General features: G+C 44.2%; 1 protein-coding gene across 21 annotated transcripts in view; it reads right to left on the bottom strand.

The window, feature by feature from the left end:
- R3HDM2 (R3H domain containing 2) overlaps positions 1-19,944 on the bottom strand; it is a 161,730-nt gene that overhangs the window by 7,205 nt on the left and 134,581 nt on the right. For 8 of the 21 annotated variants that reach the window (XM_041756344.1, XM_041756343.1, XM_041756346.1 and 5 more), the window contains 10 exons: positions 19,903-19,934; positions 19,751-19,804; positions 14,943-15,175; positions 12,929-13,104; positions 8,945-9,046; positions 6,791-7,033; positions 5,752-5,878; positions 5,354-5,514; positions 4,723-4,877; positions 3,295-3,395 (listed from right to left, as the gene is read on the bottom strand). In XM_041756344.1, coding sequence (XP_041612278.1) covers positions 3,295-3,395; positions 4,723-4,877; positions 5,354-5,514; positions 5,752-5,878; positions 6,791-7,033; positions 8,945-9,046; positions 12,929-13,104; positions 14,943-15,175; positions 19,751-19,804; positions 19,903-19,934 — 1,384 coding nt within the window. The remainder of the gene's footprint in view (positions 1-3,294; positions 3,396-4,722; positions 4,878-5,353; positions 5,515-5,751; positions 5,879-6,790; positions 7,034-8,944; positions 9,047-12,928; positions 13,105-14,942; positions 15,176-19,750; positions 19,805-19,902; positions 19,935-19,944) is intronic. The other 13 variants (XM_041756349.1, XM_041756351.1, XM_041756357.1 and 10 more) reach the window with 3 other exon arrangements.

The raw sequence follows: 19,944 nt of genomic DNA, 5'->3' as shown, positions 1-19,944 counted from the left end.
CTCAAGCCAAAAGCAGGTGGCATCCGTTAACAGCTGAACTGTCGCTACTTCTTAATGGACATGGCAATAAAAAAAAAAAGGGGGGGGGGAAGAAAAGAAGAAAAGAAGAAAGAAAGAAAGAAAGAAAGAAAGAAAGAAAGAAAGAAGAAAGAAAGAAAGAAAGAAGGAAAGAAAGAAAGAAAGAAAGAAAGAAAGAAAGAAAGAAAGAGAAGAGAAGAGAAGAGAAGAGAAGAGAAGGGATCCCTGGGTGGCGCAGTGGTTTGGCGCCTGCCTTTGGCCCGGGGCGCGATCCTGGAGACCCGGGATCGAGTCCCACGTCGGGCTCCCGGTGCATGGAGCCTGCTTCTCCCTCTGCCTGTGTCTCTGCCTCTCTCTCTCTCTCTGTGACTATCATAAATAAATAAAAATTAAAAAAAAAAAAAAAAAAAGAAGAGAAGAAGAGAAGAGAAGAGAAGAGAAGAGAAGAGAAAAACCACCCCAGTGACAGCACTTTCACATAATCAGGTTGGGGGAGGAGCCTGGGTTGAAGTGGGAAGGGGGAGAGGGGGGCTGAATAAGGAAATCAATTTCAGCCTGAAAGCTCTGAAAGGAGAGGGGATGTGTGAATGGCTTTTTAAGTGGCATCATTAAACCTGGGCAGAAAGGTCGATTGGGCAGAGCAAACCGCATAAATACAAACAGATGACATTTATGTCTAGCAGAATTGGTTTTTGTTTAGTTTTTTTTTTTTTTAAATCACTGAGGTAGAAGACTGATAAAGCTTCTTCCTTACCACCAGGAATCAAATCTATGGAAAGGAACGTCCAGAGAAAGAATATCCACAGGCATCTTTCTCATATTAGAGCAGGATACAATCCAACAGTATCTTAGTGTTTTTCCCCTTTTTTGGTGAAGGAGAGGAATATCTTCAGGGAGTAGGAGAGAAAAGAGTTACTTTCAGCTTTGGAATCCCCTCAGCTACAAAATGAGCCAGTAAGTATGTGAGAGGCTATTTCTGTATATACCTTACTCTGGCCATGGTGCTGTGTCACTGTGAGTTGGGAGTCTGTGTATATGTATCCCAGCCATTTCAGGTCTGTGTGCATCCTCCCCAAAAAGCACCTCTGGAGAAACCTCAAGGGACCTATGGGCCATCATCTTAGTGGGAAGAAAAGTGTTTCCTGACGAGATAGTGCTGTCTAATATCACAGCGGAGGAATTAAGGTCCAGGCCTGGGGGTAAACTGGACAACTACAAAAATGTATTAATAAGCCAGAACAGTTGTTCCAGGAACAGCCAATCTTAATCCCTGCCTTTATTTTTGGAAAAGTGACCATGTTGCTACATGGGAGAAGGGCGGGTGACTGTCCTCTGAAGGTGACATAGCAGTCCTTGTGGGCTATGCTGGCTTTCTATCTTCCCAGTAAAGGGTAAACTGGAAAGGAAGGAAGAAGCAGCACTTCTTTTCTTCCAGCTCCTCTTATATTTCCATAAGCTGAGATTAAAGAGTTTTGAAATCAATGATAAGGTGAATATGGTCTCTTAGATGACATGGGTGGAACAGAGGGTTCCATCACCTAGGAAGAGTACAAGGGATCAGTTAGAGAGGCCTAGAATCAATCAGGGCAGCCTGGAAGAAAGGACATGTAACAGGAAATTCCAAAGAAGTAAGGGAACCAGATGATGAAGAGGGCTTCTTCCATTTCTGTTGATTTGGGAAGAGCACAGATGACCTCCTTCCAATACCAGCCCAGATATCTAGTGCTGCCAACTTTCAGAATAATAGCTGTTCCAGTTTGCTTAACCTAGCACTAAGTCCAGAGTAGATAGTAAAAAAAATTCTTCTTACTTGCTTTGTTTCTGATTCAAAGAATTTGTATTTGAAGATGAAGAGATACAACCCCAGAGACCCAGTACATATACTAAGATACCACTAAGGATTCATATAAAAATGCACATACAAGTATACCCATATGCACATGCACACAGTTGTTTTAACAAACAAGAGAAAATGCCCTGCAGTAGCAAGCACCACCAGAGGCTACAGCGGTTCTACAGCTGGCTTCTACAATTTCCATATCCCGCTGGGAATTTCAGGTCAAGTGCCCCTGGCGGACACTAGGAGAAACAACTAGAGAAACTAGTAATGTAATAAAGGGTAAAAGGCTATTGAATTTAAAACCTCAGCCTATGAGAGAACCATGTTCGATCTGAAAGAAGGCAGAAGTCATTATTCCTTGAAGGTAACTGATCATGTCTTATGAGCGAGACTAATTCTGGAATCCACTCCACAGCATCTAACATGGATGGTGCAAAAACTTAGGTGAAAATCTTATTTCTAAAATGGAAAACTGTCAAAATACTTCCCTCTCACCAGAAGAGGGCACTCTGATATTCCCACAATGGACGAGTGGGGATGGTTGGAGGCTGCATTAAGCCATGTCTCCCCTTCCCCCACCAGAGAACCCCTGAAGTTGCTTTAGCTGCAGTGTAATGCTGTGTCAAGGTGGGGGAAAAGGGCAACAAACAAGGGTACCTGTACTTGGGATGTTGGGAGAATTACTGGCAAAGGCAGAAAATGAGAGGCTGCATGGCACCAGCCTATTCACCTAACAGTTGCCCTTCCTTTAGCTATTGAACATGATATCCATTTATTTTCCACTGGAAGGAAAGGAATAGAGTACAGAGACTTGTTGAAAGTGTGATATTGAGCATGTAGCATGGGTTATGAAAAGGCAAAAGACCCAAGTTCAAGGTCTAGGATCATGACCTCAGGCAAGTCATTTATCCTCTTTGAGTCTTAAATCTTGTCTTCATAGAGTTGTGGTTGAGAATTAGAATGACACAATGTATGTGAGCACATAAGAAAAACTGCCAAACAAATCTAAAATATGACTTAAAAAGCATTTTATCAGCCTCCCTTACACTCCCAACAGAAAAGTAAAGCTGTCTGTAGGAAAAATGAGGGCAGGAGACAGAAGTAAGCACTTTGTGTCTCAAAGGCATGGGAGTAGTGACTGTAATGCTGGATTCAGGGAGGAAAAAAAAAAGCAAAAAAACAAAGAAAGAAAACAAAGAACCCAATGAAGGATGCTTCCCAGGAATGGAGATAGGACAACCAGCCTCACCTCTCAACAGGTCAACCTCAGCACCTCTGGAAAACACCATCAGGACTGGTCTTTCCTTGTGGCGGCCTTATAGCTGGGGACAGAGCCAATCCCTGAACTAACTCTTTTGTTGTTCCCAGCTCTAGAGCACAAGTCTTCCAGCAGTGTTTGTGCATGCCGGTACCTAAGACCTCCCAAGTCCTCTTACCTGAGTACTGCTGTGGCATCTGTGGTGGGCTGCAGGGAGAGGGAGACTGAGGCATCTGGTACTGCTCAGAGCCGGGAGGTTGCAGAAACCCCACGGAAGGGCTGGGGGATGAAGAGAGTAGTGTTAAAGTATCAGAGGGAGGAGCACAGCTCCTGGCAAACAGCTGCTGCTTCCCAGGCCTCCCCTGTGGGAAGCAGAGGCAGCAGCCAGTCATTCCCAGACCAATTTGCCATGCAATTTCTAAAATCACTCATCAGTTCAAAGTTAATTATATATATTTGTACTTGATCATCTTTCAATTAGAAAGCTGCTAATCAGTGCTACAGATGGAATGTTAGTGACACATGCTCTTTCCAACAGTGTGGAAACACCAGACACATACACGTGCACACATGCATATACACATACACACTCTCTGAGAAACACAAAGTGCCAGAAACAGACACACAGTGCTAGAGAGAGATGGGTAAAAAGAACTAAGGAAGGCAGCCCGGGTGGCTCAGCGGTTTAGCCCGCCTTCAGCCCAGGGTGTGATCCTGGAGACCCAGGATGAGTCCCCCATCAGGCTCCCTGCATGGAGCCTGCTTCTCCCTCTGCCTGTGTCTCTGCACCTCTGTGTGTGTGTATGTGTCTCATGAATAAATAAATAAAATCTTAAAAAAAAATAACTAAGGAGGTGTCTGATTCAGGATATTTATGCAATGGCAAACAGCGTTACCTAAAGTCAAAGGGTGAACACCCCCCAATACTCAAGATAACGGGGAGAAATACACACAAAAAGAAGTAAACACAGACACTGAGAGAAACACACAGAAATACATACAAGTAGGCCCAGACCTGACTTCCAGTTCCAGGTCTAATTCTAACTAGCTGGTTGACTTTGAGTAAATTTCTTAATCTCCCTAGCTGGAATTTTCTCATTTGTAAAAGAAGGGAGAAAAATGAAACGAGGGGAGTAGACTAAATATTTCTAAGGTGGCTTCTACCTCTAAAATTCTATCAGCTACTACCTATACTAAGATATATATAGAAATAAGACATATAGAAATAGACCATCTGAGATTCATCCATGAATATAAAGTACACAGAAAAAATTACATATATATACTCCAAACTTCTTTTAATGATGAACAGTCTCTATCTTAGGGGTTGCCGTGTGTGTGTGTGTTTAGAACTATGGTTCTAAATCCCACTGATAAAAAAAAATGGGGGACATCATACAGCCTCTGTCTCTGAAGCAGGAATTTTTTTTGTTGAGCTCTTATTTAAATGTCAACACACCAAGGAGAAAAGAAGAATGACCTCCTTCATATTCTACCTGCTTTAGGGTACCACTGGAATCTTTACCCCTGCCTTTCTTTTCTTAGGTCAGTGGAAAGTTCCTGAAGGTCTATGGGAAATGTGCCCCGACTCTCTGGGAGTCCTCACCTCGTACCATTCTGCTGAGCCGGTGGGATCACACTGTAGTACACTGGTACGCCCCCTGTGGGGAGGCCCCCTTGCACAGACTGGCTCGCAGGGACCAGCATGGGTTGCTGGAAAGGCGGCTGGACCACATTTTGCGAGTCATTACCCACTGGGACCTGGGTAGAGATGAGAAGATAATGACCACTTATACTCCCAATGAGCTCATCCAAAGAATGGCCAAGTAAGTCATCACTAGACCAGGACACTGACTTCATTCCCTTCCTTTACACACTCCTCCTACTCTCCTCCTCTGCCTAAAGAAAATGTATACAGAGCTATCTGTACTTCTCTCTTCTCCAAACACCTCCTTTGAACATTCTGATGTAGGGAAATGATCCTGATTTCCTTTAGATCCTACTTTTCTGGGCCATATACTCATTTGCATGGCTGTATAAAGACCAAACAATTTAATTAAAGATAATCTTCTCCAACTCTCTGGGCTTTATCTCAGGAGAAAAACACATACAAATTCTAGGGGGAAAGTGAACAGTATTTTAGTGTTGGAGTTGTCACACTGGATGACGTGGGAGACTGTCTTCCTTTTCCTCATCCCAAGGACTGGGTGATCTTTCCCAGTGCAGAATGCACCCACTTGGTAAGAAGGCAGTGGAGTGTACTGAACCACCAGGCCTTGCATCTGGCCCCCCATGCTGCTCCTCTGGTTGCTGAGCAGGCCCTGGTTCTGTGGCTGCTGGACCCCAATCATGCCTTGGTAAGCCGCCTGCTGCTGGTTAGGCATCATGGGCTGTAAACCTAGGGATAGGCAAGGCAGAGAAGACATTAGTATGGTCTCAACAATGTTTAGGAGGTCACACTCTCAGTAATTTTATTCCATCTATTTTACCTTTTATTTTTCTGGAGATCCTGGGTCCCTCTTGGGGCTAATCATTCCTGTGTCTTTTTTTTGTTTTTAAAGGAAGGTACTTCTCTCTTTCCCAGTCTCTGCCCTTCCCCTAGTCACTGCTTCCCTACCCCAGCAGTTCCTCTTACCAGGCTGCTGGGATGGCTGAGGCAGCTGTTGACCACGTTGGGGGCTATAGGCCACCGGGTGAGAAAGAGGTCGATATTGCTGGTTGGAGTTAGGATACTGTCCAGGGGGATAGTAAGAAACCTGGATCTATGGTGAGAGGAAACAGATATGTGAGAGGGTCCCTTAAATTCAACCCCAACATCTCCAACTATAAAATGCACAAGGGTTGGGGCACCTGGGTGACTCAGTTGGTTAACCATCCAACTCTTGTTTCTGCTCAGGTCATGATTCAGGGTCATGAGATCAAGCTTATGTTGGGCTCTGCACTCAGCATGGAGTCTGCCTGAGATTCTCCCTCTCCCTCTGCCCACCGCCCCCACTCCCAACCAATTAATACATGCATGCAGGCAACAGAGTCAATGGCCAGAAATCTGTAAATAGACATATTTTGAACCTGCAATTGGAACATTAATATATGGGTTTTTTTTCAGATTTTATTTATTTATTCATGACAGAGAGAGAGAGAGAGAGAGGCAGAGACATAGGCAGAGAGAGAAGCAGGCTCCATGCAGGGAGCCTGACGTGGGACTTGATCCTGGGTCTCCAGGATCACACCCCAGACCGAAGGCAGGCACTAAACCACTGATCCACCAGGGCTGCCCCTAATATACAGTTTAAAACAAAATGGGAATGATTTATGTTATATAGAAGGATGACCTTCTGACTAAAAAGACAATTCTCAAGTACAAAGTGGGGAAATGGAAGTGGGGATAGGTATCACCTTTGATCTACCTAAACTACGGGAAGAAAGAAGGATTATAATAGCAGACAAACGGGATCCCTGGGTGGCACAGCGGTTTAGCGCCTGCCTTTGGCCCAGGGCGCGATCCTGGAGATCCGGGATCGAATCCCACGTCGGGCTCCTGGTGCATGGAGCCTGCTTCTCCCTCTGCCTGTGTCTCTGCCCCTCTCTCTCTCTGTGTGACTATCATAAGAAAAAAAAAAATAATAGCAGACAAACTGAATGAGTGCTTTAAGCTGGGAACTCATGCTGCTCACCTGTTGAGGGGGCTGCATATAGCCCTGGGGCGGCAGGACTTGCTGAGTAGGTGGCGCATGGCTAGAAGGGGAATAGTTGGACGTGGGGAGGGGCTGTCCCGTCGAAGCCATGATGAAGCTAGTCTGCTGAGGGTGCTGGGAGATAAGTGGGGGCTGGAACAGAGCTGAAGATGGGTCAGCTGCTTCAGTAGAACCTTGGCGGCTAAGGCTCATTTGTCCAAAGGGGTTGCTGAGGTCATCTGCCTGTTGAGACAGCAAGGGAGACTTGAGGACTCAGGTCCTATCAAGGCCTTGTATTTGGCTTAAACACAAAGACAGATAGACAGACAGAAATAACAACCCTCTCTATAGTCTTTTTTACTGACACCAATTTGGGATACTCCTGCCTCCATTCCCTGGGAGGTACCTTTTAGCCCTCAACCTCTGTCATGTGGTGTTTGAAACTGCTGTCAACTCGGGGCATCTGACTGGCTCAGTCTATAGAGCATGTGGCTCTTGATCTTGGGGTTGTGAGTTCAAGCTCCACATTGGGTGTGGAGTTATTTAAAAATAAAATCTTTAAAAAAATTGTTATTAACTGAACAGGTGTTTAAAGACCAACTCCAGAACCAGACTCCTTACCACATATGAGTAACGATGGCCACTTTCACTATGACTTTTATTAGAATTAGTCCTGGAGAGATGGGAACAACAACACAACTTTCTATATATAGAAAAGTAGAAAAGACAGGACAAACTAATGGATTAAAAAAAAAAGATTCTAAGTCCTTCTCTATTTCCTGTCTTCCTCATATCTCCAACTATACAAAAGGCTCTATGTTGCTGTTTTTATAATAAAAGACCTAGCTAACACCTTGAGTGGACTAGGGATGGCTAGGTTCATGTGGATTCCCAGCTCTGCCTATGTAGTGAAGGGACTGGTGGGCTCCGCTTCCTGCTGCTTATTTCCTTACCCCCTCCTCTCGAGGTCATTTCCACCTCTGTTCTCTGACACTTGCCTAGAGTTCTCCTGCCCTTCAGGAACCACTTCCAATTCTCACCTCTGAAAGAGGCCAGGATGAGTGGCTGAGCTGGAGGGCAAGGAGACTGACATGCTAGTCTGTAATTGCCTCCTCTCTCAGCCCTCTTCTCTAGGCAGCAAGAGAGACAGTGGTCCGCTGCTCACTTGTATGATGATAGGTCAGAATTTGTTAGCTTCCTCATTCCTTCTGTTTCCCGGATAGTAATACACACACACACACACACACACACACACACACACACACACGGCAACCCCTAAGTAGGAATTCTTTTGAAAAAGGAACTAGTAGAAAGAAAAGACAGTGCTTTCCTGTGGTTTCACTTATTTTCAGGAATCTGATCAAGTTAGCTGTTTTGCTACCTTAGTGAGCAGGAAGAGATGACAAGAGGACTGGACTGCAGATTATTTTGAGGTCCATGTTCCAAAACTTTTCAGAATGGAGATGAGAGGTGGAAGCAAAGAGTGGATTCTAGTGAAAACTCAGATGGTGTGATTCACACACACACACACACACACACACACACACACACACACACACACCCAGGGCTCTCATAACCATGATAGAAGTTATCAACTATGAGGTAAATCAGGTCTTCACAGGATTTGTAGTCTGGGTACAAACAATTTAAAGAGCATGTGTTATGCAGTAGAAGTGGCTATTTTTTATATAAAATAACACAGTAAGATAGAGGAACATTTTAAATTTTTACCAGTGATGCCAGAGAAATCTGCAATTGTGTTTTTATCTTCAAAGGAAATTACAGAAAACCATCCTATACAGGATAAATTGGGTTCTTCAAACATGTCTGGGGAGAAGAGGAGATGAAAGATGCACATAGGAGAGAGACGAGGAGCCCAGGTTAGAGCAACACCCAATTTTGTCCCCCTCCTGAAACTCAGGGGGAACTCAGTGCTACTCTCTGTCTTACATTTAGACATCTTTCCATGCCTGAAGTGCTGTGATAAGGCCACTAGAATATAGTGCAGCCTGTGCTAGCCATTTGCTCTAGAAGAAATACCTTTTAACATGGCTATCCAAAAAGTGCAATTGCTTTGTCCCAGATGGACCCCACAGACATACCACAGATACAGGCCATACATGGACATGACAAAAAGGGGAACAGAGTTTATACCATGTTGTACTGCTGGGGCGGAGAGACTGGCAGAAGGACTTGGGGACAGGAGCCTGGAGAGAACTGAACAGGCTGCGGAGAGGGCTGCAGAGCCGGAACTGGCTGTGGACCAGCAGAGAGACATGTGGAACAGGGAAGAGAAAAGGGAGGTATGGGGAGAGGCAGGGGCAGGGGAGCAGAGGCAGGGAGGGAAAGGGGAGGAACAAGAAGATTAATCATAAAAAAAAATGTCACATGAAGAGCAAGGCTGCTGAGCAGACTGGAGAGCAAGCCCAGGATAGCTTGTGGCTTTCGTTATCTCTAACAAATAAGCAATCTCTCCTTATCAGGAGAGACCCTTGGCAGTGCATTCCACCTCGTTAGCTACTGAGAACTCTGCAGCTGTTGTGAGCAATCTTAGGACTCTCAGGCCCAATGTCTCCTGCCTGGTTCCAAACACAGCTTTTTCCAAAGCATTTTTTCTGAACCCACGATTCCCGGGGAGCATGATCGTAACCCTCCTGAATGCCCACTTGAGAAGGAATTCCTACTCCTATGGAGGGGGGGGGGGGGCGGTCATCTAAGGTTGGCTCACTTTCCTAGCCACGCTCCTGATTTCACACCACAGCTCTCCCGGAGGAAGTGCTCATTCACAAGGATCCTCTCCCTCCTGAGGGTGGAGAAGGAACAAACAGCCAGTTCACGCTTGGTTCCAGCTACTTCTTCCTGCTCCATGATTGTTCTGTGCTCCTCCAGGCTGTGAGGGCAGTATGAAAAATGCCCCCATGAGCAAACAGGGAGAGATTTGGAATAAAATATAAATAGCTTTGCTGTAGCTTTTGTTCCTTCAGTCCCTTCACTAGCCTCAAGCAGGAAGATTTGTTTATAAGGAACATGATGTGTTCTAAACCAACTAATGGAGAGTTCTTTTTTCTGTCTCTTTTCTTCCCCTCCAGCCATTTCAATCACCTCTCCTGGAGAACTGGTTCTCCAGCTGTAGCCCCTGGTGGTAGATGGGGTGGGAGAAAGGAGAGAGGCTAGGGAAGAGGGGGAAATAACGTTTATATATACTGTCTCATTTACATATGGTTCTCATTACAGACTCAAAATAATCCATAGGGAGATGTGATAACTTGTATTTGCAGTGAAGATAGTAAGGCTCAGAGGAATTCAATCACACATCCAGATCACACAGCTAAAACAGCAGAGCTGGGATGGGAACATAGTTTGGCCTATGTTCCCATAGGAAAGAATATACTCTTTCTCCTCCACTCTAACAGTAGAGAGCTGGTAAATGAAGAAGTTGAACAAACATTTTTTTCGTTTGTATGATTCTCCTCCCTCCTTTCAAATTTAGAGGTATGGAGGACCAAGCGCTCAATATCATCATTATAGCACCTGTAGTAAACTCCCAGCTATCCTGGCATAACCGATTTTTGGAAGCCAGTCTCATTTCAAATATGATTTTGGGCCAGGCTGCTCAGCATGATTTACTTGTGCTGGTAGCTTTTCAAACCCATTTTCTATTATCCTAATCCTCTTCTTTCTCTTGGGAGAGGATCTATTGTGCTTCAGGTCTTATATCCAGGGGAGAAGGGGTCGCACAGGTATAGCTGCCTATTTCTTCACATTTCTGAGTTCTTAGTCAAAAAAAGAGGAAAGAAACGATGCTCCTCTCTTAGGCCTCTTCTGACTGAGGAAGGGTAATAGTAAAAGTAGGTGTCTCGGTGCTATTTCCCCACCACTATCCTCAGCTATAGTTCTCAGAGAATCTCAAACTCCTGGGCCAGGGAACTTCAAAAAACCATGGGGAAGCCAAAGACTGGCCCTAAGGGATATGACTGCCACCTGCTGGTGAATTCCGGGTTAGATAACTGGCTCTCAGCTGACTAGACTCCCAGAAGCCTCCCTCTTGAGAGGTCCACGTCACCTCAGGTAAATAGGGCAAAAGGTACCCATTGGTCCTTTAATCCTCAGCCTCACCCGTTGGTTTCCTGTGTTCTACTGACACATGATAGGGAGGTCTGCTCTGACAGTGGAGGCCTGCCAAGAAAGGAAAGTTTAGCATAGTTTAGCCAGCACCATTCCCCGGCCTGCTGCAAATGGCTCTTGCTACAAATTTCTAAGGGAACAGAATCTGTAAGGAATAATGTTTCCCTGTTTCTAAACTACAGGGCCTAACCTAGTACTATATATCCTGCAGGAGATCAGTCAATACCAATGACTGACCCGCTGACCCTTGTGATCCAGAAGCAGGGCCAAAATCTGAGTAAAAGTTTGGAATTCAGGGCCAGTCACCTAAACACCCTAAAATTTTTTTCAGTCCCAAATGGTTATTCCTGTTATCTCTTTATTCTCCTCCCACTCTTGTTGTCTGTTTCTAGATATGGATGGAAGGAGGAGCCAGATGAAGACTAAGAGGGAGAAAAGGGAACAAGACTGTATTAAAATACACACATATTAGAAAACTCAAATACTGCGACCTTAGAAAAGTGAAGCAGGCACAGAAGCACAGCAGAAGATAGCCAGAGAGAGAGAGAGTCATATCGACTTACAGGTCTGAATGAAGACACAAACAGGGAAAGTACACACACATGCCACACTTTAGTATGGAGCGATATAAGCTGATATGAATGGGACTTAATGAGGCAGACAATGGTAAAACAAGAATGAAAGTAACGACTACAGAGAAACTGATTTAGGGACCAAGATAAAGGCCTGGAATGATTTGCATGTGGATTATATTAAGACACAAAGCAGGGTTTCCTAGATCACCACAATATCAGAATGGGGTAGTACTGGGCCATCCTGGGCTCCTTAAGTCTAGTTTCCAGTTCCTGGGGAATGCATGCCTGCGATTTACTTGTGTTACCTACAGAAGAGACAGATCTGAGGCCAAGCTGGACTAACGGAGCACAGAGGTGAGGAAGCCTGGGAGGTGAAATGAGAAAAACTGCAGTGGCAGAGTGCAGACAGGGGCTTCCCAACTAGCAGAGAGCACCACCAAGGATAACCTGGGACAGAGAATGGGCTCCACCCATGGGCAGCTCTATTCATGGAAAAAAAGATAAGTGAGGCACTCAAAATAGCTCTCCTCAGAGTATTAAGGATACTTAAACCTAGAACATTAGGGCAGCCTGGATGGCTCAGCGGTTTAGAGTCGCCTTCGGCCCAGGGTTTGATCCTGGGGACCTGGGATCAGGTCCCGCGTCAGGCTTCCTGCATGGAGCCTGCTTCTCCCTCTGCCTGTGTCTCTGCCTCTCTCTCTATATATATATCTCTGTCTCTCATGAATAAGTAAGTAAAATCTTAAAAAAAAAAAACAAAACCTAGAACATTAATGCTTTAGTTTAGAATAGGGACTAATGCTGATGCTGATGACTTGTATGACCTTCACAAAAATAAAACTACACCAAAACCTTACTTGGTGTCAACCTCTTATCAGTCTAACAACAGAAGGATACAGAGCTCTTTCACCGCACAGAAAACAAAGAACAACTTTGGGAGGTTTTGTCCCTTATGGGTTATATATGGCAGGGGTCTTGAGTATATTTCCTTTCCTCAAACCCCAACTCCTACATATGTGTTATTGTTTCAATATGAACACATTCACATGAACACATTCACAGTCAGTTATGGTGGGAGCTGTGATCTTTTCAAGCTCTATATATGGATACAGTGAATAAAATTGTCTTGCTAATTACACAGGACGTAGAGGGAGATGGGGTACAGCAGAAATGTGGAACAGGGTAAAAGATCCCACTGGCAATTCTCAGGAAGAAAAGAAACAGAAAGCAAAAAGTCCCAGGCTGACTCTAACAGCATTTTGGCCAAACCCTTGCCCTTACTCTTCTTTCCCCACAACTAACAAACAAGAAACGAGGAGGAGGGAGTGGCAGGTCTCCAACAGATCTTTCCTACCACCCACAGCATAACAGACATGACTGTACTTCCAGAGCTTTCTTGAATGGGAGCGGAGGGGGCTCACACTGAGTGGTGACTCACCTGTGAGATCATGTGATTATTCAAGGGTGGCTGTTGCTGAGGCGTGGGTGGAAGAGCAGGAAGTTGCGGCTGCTGTGGCTGCTGTGGCTGCTGCTGGGCAGTACAAGGGAGAAGGCCCCGGACAGACTGGGATGAGGTGACCTGGTTGCACACTTCTGGGGCACCTAGCGCCACACCTAAGGCAAAGAGGAGACCCATCAAGAGTTGTAAGCGCCAGCCATGAACATGCCACCCTTGGAGACACAGGGCTCTACTCCTTCCCTGCTTCTTTGCCTCACTTCCCTCCTGTCCATTCCCCCAGTCTTGGGAAAATCCATGCCTGAGCACTAATGCATTTCAGCTGCCCTTCTGATGGGAATCCTCATCTTAGCAGGTTTCTGCTTCCCAGGGACAGTAAACACCTTTCCCATCGATGCTGGATGCTGGAATTGAACAAAATTTGAGGCTGCCAAGGCACCTCCCCTGAAGTACCTAGAATCTGTCCATCATGACTAGACAACTGAAAACATAAACGTGTGCTTCCTGGAAAGGTGTAGATTCCTAGTCCCTTAAGAGACCTTATTTCTTTCTGATTTCTTCTCCACTTGCGGCATTTCATAAAAGTTGCTGAGGGGGCAATCTTGCCTCTCCAAGCACTTGCCTGTGCACACACAGAAGCACAATTGTCACCCAACTATTCTCATTTCCAGCCTCTCTAAGCCATGCATGCCTTTCACATAAAATACTTTTACTATTTGCTGTGTGCTGGGCATTGTATAATGAACTGAGAACACAAAGGTGAGTCCTTGGCCTTATGCACCACAGGATCTTTTGACTGGAGATGCACACTCACACAATTACAATCTGATAAGGAAGGATAAGGGTCACATTGGTGATATGAACAAAGTTCTCTGGCAGCAAAGATGAGGAAGTAGTAACTCACTTAAAGAAGTGAGTGGAGAAACGGATTTGAAGGATGAAAAGAAGGCTTGTCAGACCAAGAGGGGATGAAGCTATTACCATATTCAAGAAGTGGCTGGAGGGCAAGAGGAAGAAGGATATCTGGAAGCAAGACTAAAGTGGCAAGCGGGGGTCAGGAAGAAATGCTGCATTAGGTCATTTGGATTTTATTATACAGGGAATACAGAAACATGAACATTTTTAAAAAGAGGACTGACATGATAAGATCTATGTTTTAGATTGGAAAACTGACTCTAAAAAGGATAGAGCAGGGAAACCAGCTTGGGGGCTAGTGCCATAATTAAATAAAAGAAGACAAAGGCCCAAATAAAGGCAGAGGCAGTGCGGTTAGAGAGGAGATAACAGAAAAGGGCAGTAGAGACCCAATAGAGATCTTCACGACTACTGAGGTTTTCTGAGGACAAGACCTACAGAACTTCTGGGATGAGAGGCAAGAATTTTTTAGATGCAGGAGGGTGAAATGAGGGCCACTGGGTATAAAGACCTGAATACCCCCTGCTAAGAGCACAAGAGGAATAGATGGAGAAGGTTACACAGAATGTCAGGAGAGCTGAAAGGTGGTTACAGGGCTGGCATGTGGAACATATGCTCCTTCTCAGTGACTGGGCTCTAGAGGAGCAGTCACAGCATTTCTTGCAGTTCTGGCCTATTGGTTGCTACCAACTGATTATAAATAGCTGAACTCCAAGGGTTTTTTTCTGCTCTACCAACCCTCTATAATCTGAGAGGTCACAGAATGAGAGCATTATCATTCTCATCCTAGTATATAACCTGAACTTGGGCTGACAAGGATGTCTAACCTTGGTCAGAATGAAGATAAAATAATCTAATCCCATACTTTGTTTGTAATTAGGGGAAAAGATATGAAAGAAAATCAGAGGGGGGAATTAAAAAAACAGTGGGTCCAAGAAATCAAATTTTTCCTCATGGGGCTGTGTTAGTTTTTCAGGATACTATACTGGACAAGTGTTTTGTTAGAAGTAAACATCACTGATGTTTTGCAGAAGACAAGCAAGGAATGATGAGCATGACACGAAGGACAGAAGCTGAGTACCTGGCCTGGAGATCCTTCCTGCACTGCCACCTTTACTGCTCCCGATGCTGTCCCCTCGGGTGAGGATAGAGATTCCACTGAAGCTGCTGGCTTTGGTGACAGGGGGCCGCATGCTCCGGACAGAGCCATCAGAGTCTGTGCTGCTCCAAGGCCGTGGCTCCAGGGATTTGAGTTCGCTGTCTGTGCTGCTTTGGCGGCTACTTGAGGTTCGACTGGGCCCCTCACGGTTCCCCCTGCAGAGACCACAGTGGTCAGAGCACCCCCCACCTACCACTTCAGCAGAAGAGCTAGGAGAGAGTTCATTTCTATTCTTTCAACGACAAAGGAGGGGTGAAGGTTGGGAGGAGGATGGACACCGATTTCTGGTTAGTTGGTTGGCCAACCACGACTTGCTGGGAGCAGACAGAGCAAGATCCAGTACAGTAACAAAGAACACAGAGGCAAATCTGGAAGACAGTGCACTGGCGACTAATTCAATACATCAGACCAGAGGTGGATGGGAAACCATATACATGATGCTGAGATTGGCTGTGGTCTTTTCCCCTGCCCCCGCAGGGATCCCACACATGCAGGAGATAGTGGGGAGCAGAGAGGTACCACCTCTTTCTAGGAGTTCTTAAAACAAAAGGGCTCTTGGAAGTTCCTACTGCTACAAGGCAGGGGTAGCCAAGACATGGATAAGTATAACAGATCTTCCATATAACACATGTCAAAGCCAGCAGAGGTACCACTTTTCCAAGGGTGGGAAGAGGAGTATAGATTAATGGGGTATTCTGGAAAACTTAGTCTGACAGTCTGAAATTGACCCAACCTGTCTGTGGAAATTCTGTGTTGGTATCTGGGAACAACTGGTTCCAGGGTCTCTAAGGGCTAGTCTTCAACATTATCAAGCAAATATGCCCTTGGGACCTAGGACGGCAAGGAGCAGGGGCTGGTTGCGCCTAGTTGCTGCCATATTAACAATCCTATTGCCCTAGGCAAAGCACAAGGCTATTGAGAAAAAGGACTCCTCTCTTATTTTGCTCTGGAAGCATCAGGGTTATCCTGATGCTATAATTACTGTCTATGATTATAAACACTTGTACCCTGGATGGGACTGACCTAAAACCCTTAAGTCTTATTGAGCCTCCACTGCTTCTTAATCAATAAACAACCAAGAACCAGGAATTTTCCTTTCCTATCTCCTACCCCCAACAATTACTGACCTAAAGAAACCAAATGACAATTACAAAGATTTTGGTATATGTACTGGGGTGCCGGTGAGCAAAAATCATGTAACTCAAGGCTCCCTCCTTTTCACTATCATCCTGCCTAAAGCAAATAGAAAACCCCATCCCAATCCCCTTAGCTTCAAAGACGCTAGGCTCAGAATTATTCCAATAAAGAAAGGTAGTTTTCTTACAGGGGTAATACCCTTCTTTATTGGAGAATATCTGCTCCAAAGGTACTATAGGAAAATGGACAAAATAAAAGCTAGGGTCACTATTTTAGTTTTTAAGTCAGGCCAATCATGGTGAGCTAAGAACAAACAAACCAGCAAAGCTGGTTAGGGACACGCTACATCTTCTCTGAATCTCAAGTAGATGTGTCTATAACCTCAGTGCTTCCCTCTCTATAGTTAAGATAACTGGAAATATTCCTGTCTCCTTAAAACTTTATCCCTTTTTCTTGGGAATGTCAAAAGCGGAATGGGATACAAAGAAAGAAATATAAATCAGGTACTCTCCAGGAACAGAATTCAACCTGAAGTGAGAGACAAAAGCCCTGACTTAATGGCCAAAGGCAAGTCTACTGAGAGGACTCAACAAAGATGTGTCTGTTTCAGGGGTAGGGGATAGAGCAAAGGCAATGGATGAAGCTGTTCATTAGATATTAGAGCCTGAATTTTATGAGACAAGTCCTAATGGACTTTTACACCCTAATCAAACACAGCACTATTAGGGCAGTCGTGACATTTTGTCTTTCTACCAGAGGTAAACAGTGAATGAGTGAACTTTAAACCAAACACCCTGGGAAGCTTAAGCCAAAGTGGCAGCGCTTCTGTACTCATCCAGCTCCCCCAAGACAGTGATGGCCAAGTGTTCAAAATGTGGCTAGTCTAATGATCTAACCTGAATTAGTACACTACATCCCCAAGAGTTATTAGAGAACTTAAGTTGAGTCTTGGCCAGGAAAGAGATCAGTTTTCTTTCTCTACAACTAAACCTAATCTCTAGCCATGTCGTTCCACTTCACTAAACATGTCAACTAGGGATCCCTGGGTGGCACAGCAGTTTAGCGCCTGCCTTTGGCCCAGGGCGCGATCCTGGAGACCCAGGATCGAGTCCCACGTCGGGCTCCCGGTGCATGGAGCCTGCTTCTCCCTCTGCCTAAGTCTCTGCCTCTCTCTCTCTCTCTCTCTCTCTCATAAATAAATAAATAAATAAATAAATAAATAAATAAATAAATAATTTAAACATGTCAACTAGGGAAAACTCCCACACTCAGTTCTAAGCACTGGACTGGGGTATGTTTGTGTGTTGGAGAGATGGGGGTGCAGGACAGAGAACATTCACACTTTATACTCCTATAAAATCAAAGCTGACTCAGCTTTCACAAGTAGATTTATGCTGATGAAAAGTTCAGTTCATTGGGTCTAGGGAGTCAGTAGGGAGGTCTGTGTAAGAAGTGATAGCAGGGGTGCCTGGGTGGTTCAGTGGTTGAGCATCTGCCTTCGGCTCAAGTTGTGATCCTGGGGTCCTGGGATCGAGTACCGCATCAGGTTCCCTGTAGGGAGTCTGCTTCTCTCTCTGCCTATGTCTCTGCCTCTCCCTGAGTGTGTCTCTCATGAATAAATAAATAAAATCTTAAAAAAAAAAAGCAATAGTAAATGCAATAATGGCTTATTTGTCAATGGAGTAGAATCGTCCAAAGAACCGGGAAGCTGCCCTAGTTATTGCCAATGTGGATGATGGAATGTGGTGTATCAGTATCTGTTTCACACACTTGGGAAGGAAGGTAAAAAGCCATTAGAGAAGACCAGCTTCTCATCACTAGAATTCTGGGCCAGAACCCAAATAGAAGAAGTTGCCCCCTTAAGAGTCCATAGTGATACATTTTAGATGACCTAGATCTTTAACCAACACTCAGTATGGAAAGCAGTGACTTAAAAGGAAGTCTGGATAGGAGAGACTCACTAGATCCTTAGAGCTGTTATCTGCACCGTTTGATGTAGTTTGATGCTCCACAGCACTAATAAGGGCATCATTCTTAGCAGTGAAGGTGAATTAGGGCTCCAAATGGAACTCAGAGAGAATGGGGTGATGTTTCTAGAGAGCTGGTCTGGGGTGTGGTGAAAGAACACCAGACAAAGAGTTGGTCCCAGTTTTGCCACTAATAACCATGTCAACTTGAATTAGCTACTTAATTTCTCTGCTTTTGTTTTCTTACATGTAAACCAGCTTACCAAATCAGACACTGAGAGACCAGAATCAGTATGGTATACTTTGGTAACTATGTATTAGCATATGTATAGAAGTTAGTTTCAAACTAACTAACTAATTAGTTTAAAACTAACTAGTTTAAAACTAACTAAATAAACTAACTTTATTACAGGTTTCTGGGATGATTTATGATCTTAAAGCACAAAATATGGGATAGGGTTTTTTTTGTTTTTTGTTTTTTTAAGGGGAACTCTATATCAACCATCATGAACAATGCAGAGCCCTCACTGCTTTCAGATGGACTTCACAGTGGAATGATCTAGGAAAAAGAGTTCAGAGATATGGAAAAGGAGATAATACCCCCTTCCAAGAAAGAGAAATCTTGTAACCCAAAATTCTATGTGGTTTGACTAGCTTTAGAAAGGATACAGGGGAAGGGACAACTGAGGTAGTGGGAATGAGAGCTCTAACTAACCTGATTTAGTTCCCATCAAGCTTAGGATTCAAAAAGAGATAAACCCTTTGGAAAGTGTTGGACCCAAATCCTAGTATTGAATACTGAGGTTTTCTCTACTCTATAGTTTTTCTATTGGTAAAATGAGAAGATTGTACTTAATGAGTTGGTGCTAGACGGGGTCCTAATGAAGTGCTTCTCTCACTAATGCCTTGTGTAATCCTCTGGAGTGGGACTGAGAAAAATCAAATGAAAGGGAGATTCTCATGACTGCTTTGTTGGAAAATGGAGACCATTAGGCCTGAAGAAGTTAAATTGTAGCTTTTACCAATGTTAACAGCAAGTCATGGACAGTCATCAAAATAGATGTGCTCAAACTTCATGCCAAGGCAGATAAGTCTTTTTCTGAGGCCATCTTACAGATTATGTTGTCCCAAAGAGAAAACTATATAGACAGAGATGTTTGTGTTTTTTATGTGTGTGTGTGCGCATACTACTTTTTCTTAAAGATATAAAACATTCCCTTGCTGGGTCAGGGATAAGCTCTTTGCATCTTTCATAGATTCAGAAAAGGTAGCCAAGAAGATACTCATTCTTTTACCTTAATATATGTTGAAATCTTCCCCACATGCCCAATTCCAGAAAACTTTTGGAAAGGAGAAGTACTATCTATCTCAGACACACCTATCTGGTCCCCTTCACCACCTATCCATGACTTAAAATGAAATCAGCAACAACAAAAATAAAGTCATTGAGCAGGAGCCATTTCTTTTTTAATGGAGAAAATATCCAATGTTGCAAAAACCACAAATTGAAGTATTCCACAAGCAGCCATGCATTGAGCAAACTCACTCCGCTGAAAAGATTACAGCAATACAAAATAAAAAAAACAAAAACAAAAACAAGGAGAGATATAGATCACACAGAGGTACCTAAAAATCTGCCTTCTCTTGTGAGAGCTAGAAGAAAAGGCTTCTTTGGAGAGTCTGTTGGTTAACATCAAAGAAAAGCATCATTACAGGATTATATTAACCTCACTGACAAAGCTCAATGAGAAGCAGGGAACATGCTAAGTGGTACTAACCTGATGTCATTTAGATATCCGTTCTGGCCAGTCTAGGTGAAG

The sequence above is a fragment of the Vulpes lagopus genome, chromosome 5, assembly GCF_018345385.1.
Source record: "Vulpes lagopus strain Blue_001 chromosome 5, ASM1834538v1, whole genome shotgun sequence".
Taxonomy (NCBI): Eukaryota; Metazoa; Chordata; class Mammalia; order Carnivora; family Canidae; genus Vulpes; species Vulpes lagopus.
This window is presented reverse-complemented; position numbering and strand designations above follow the sequence as displayed.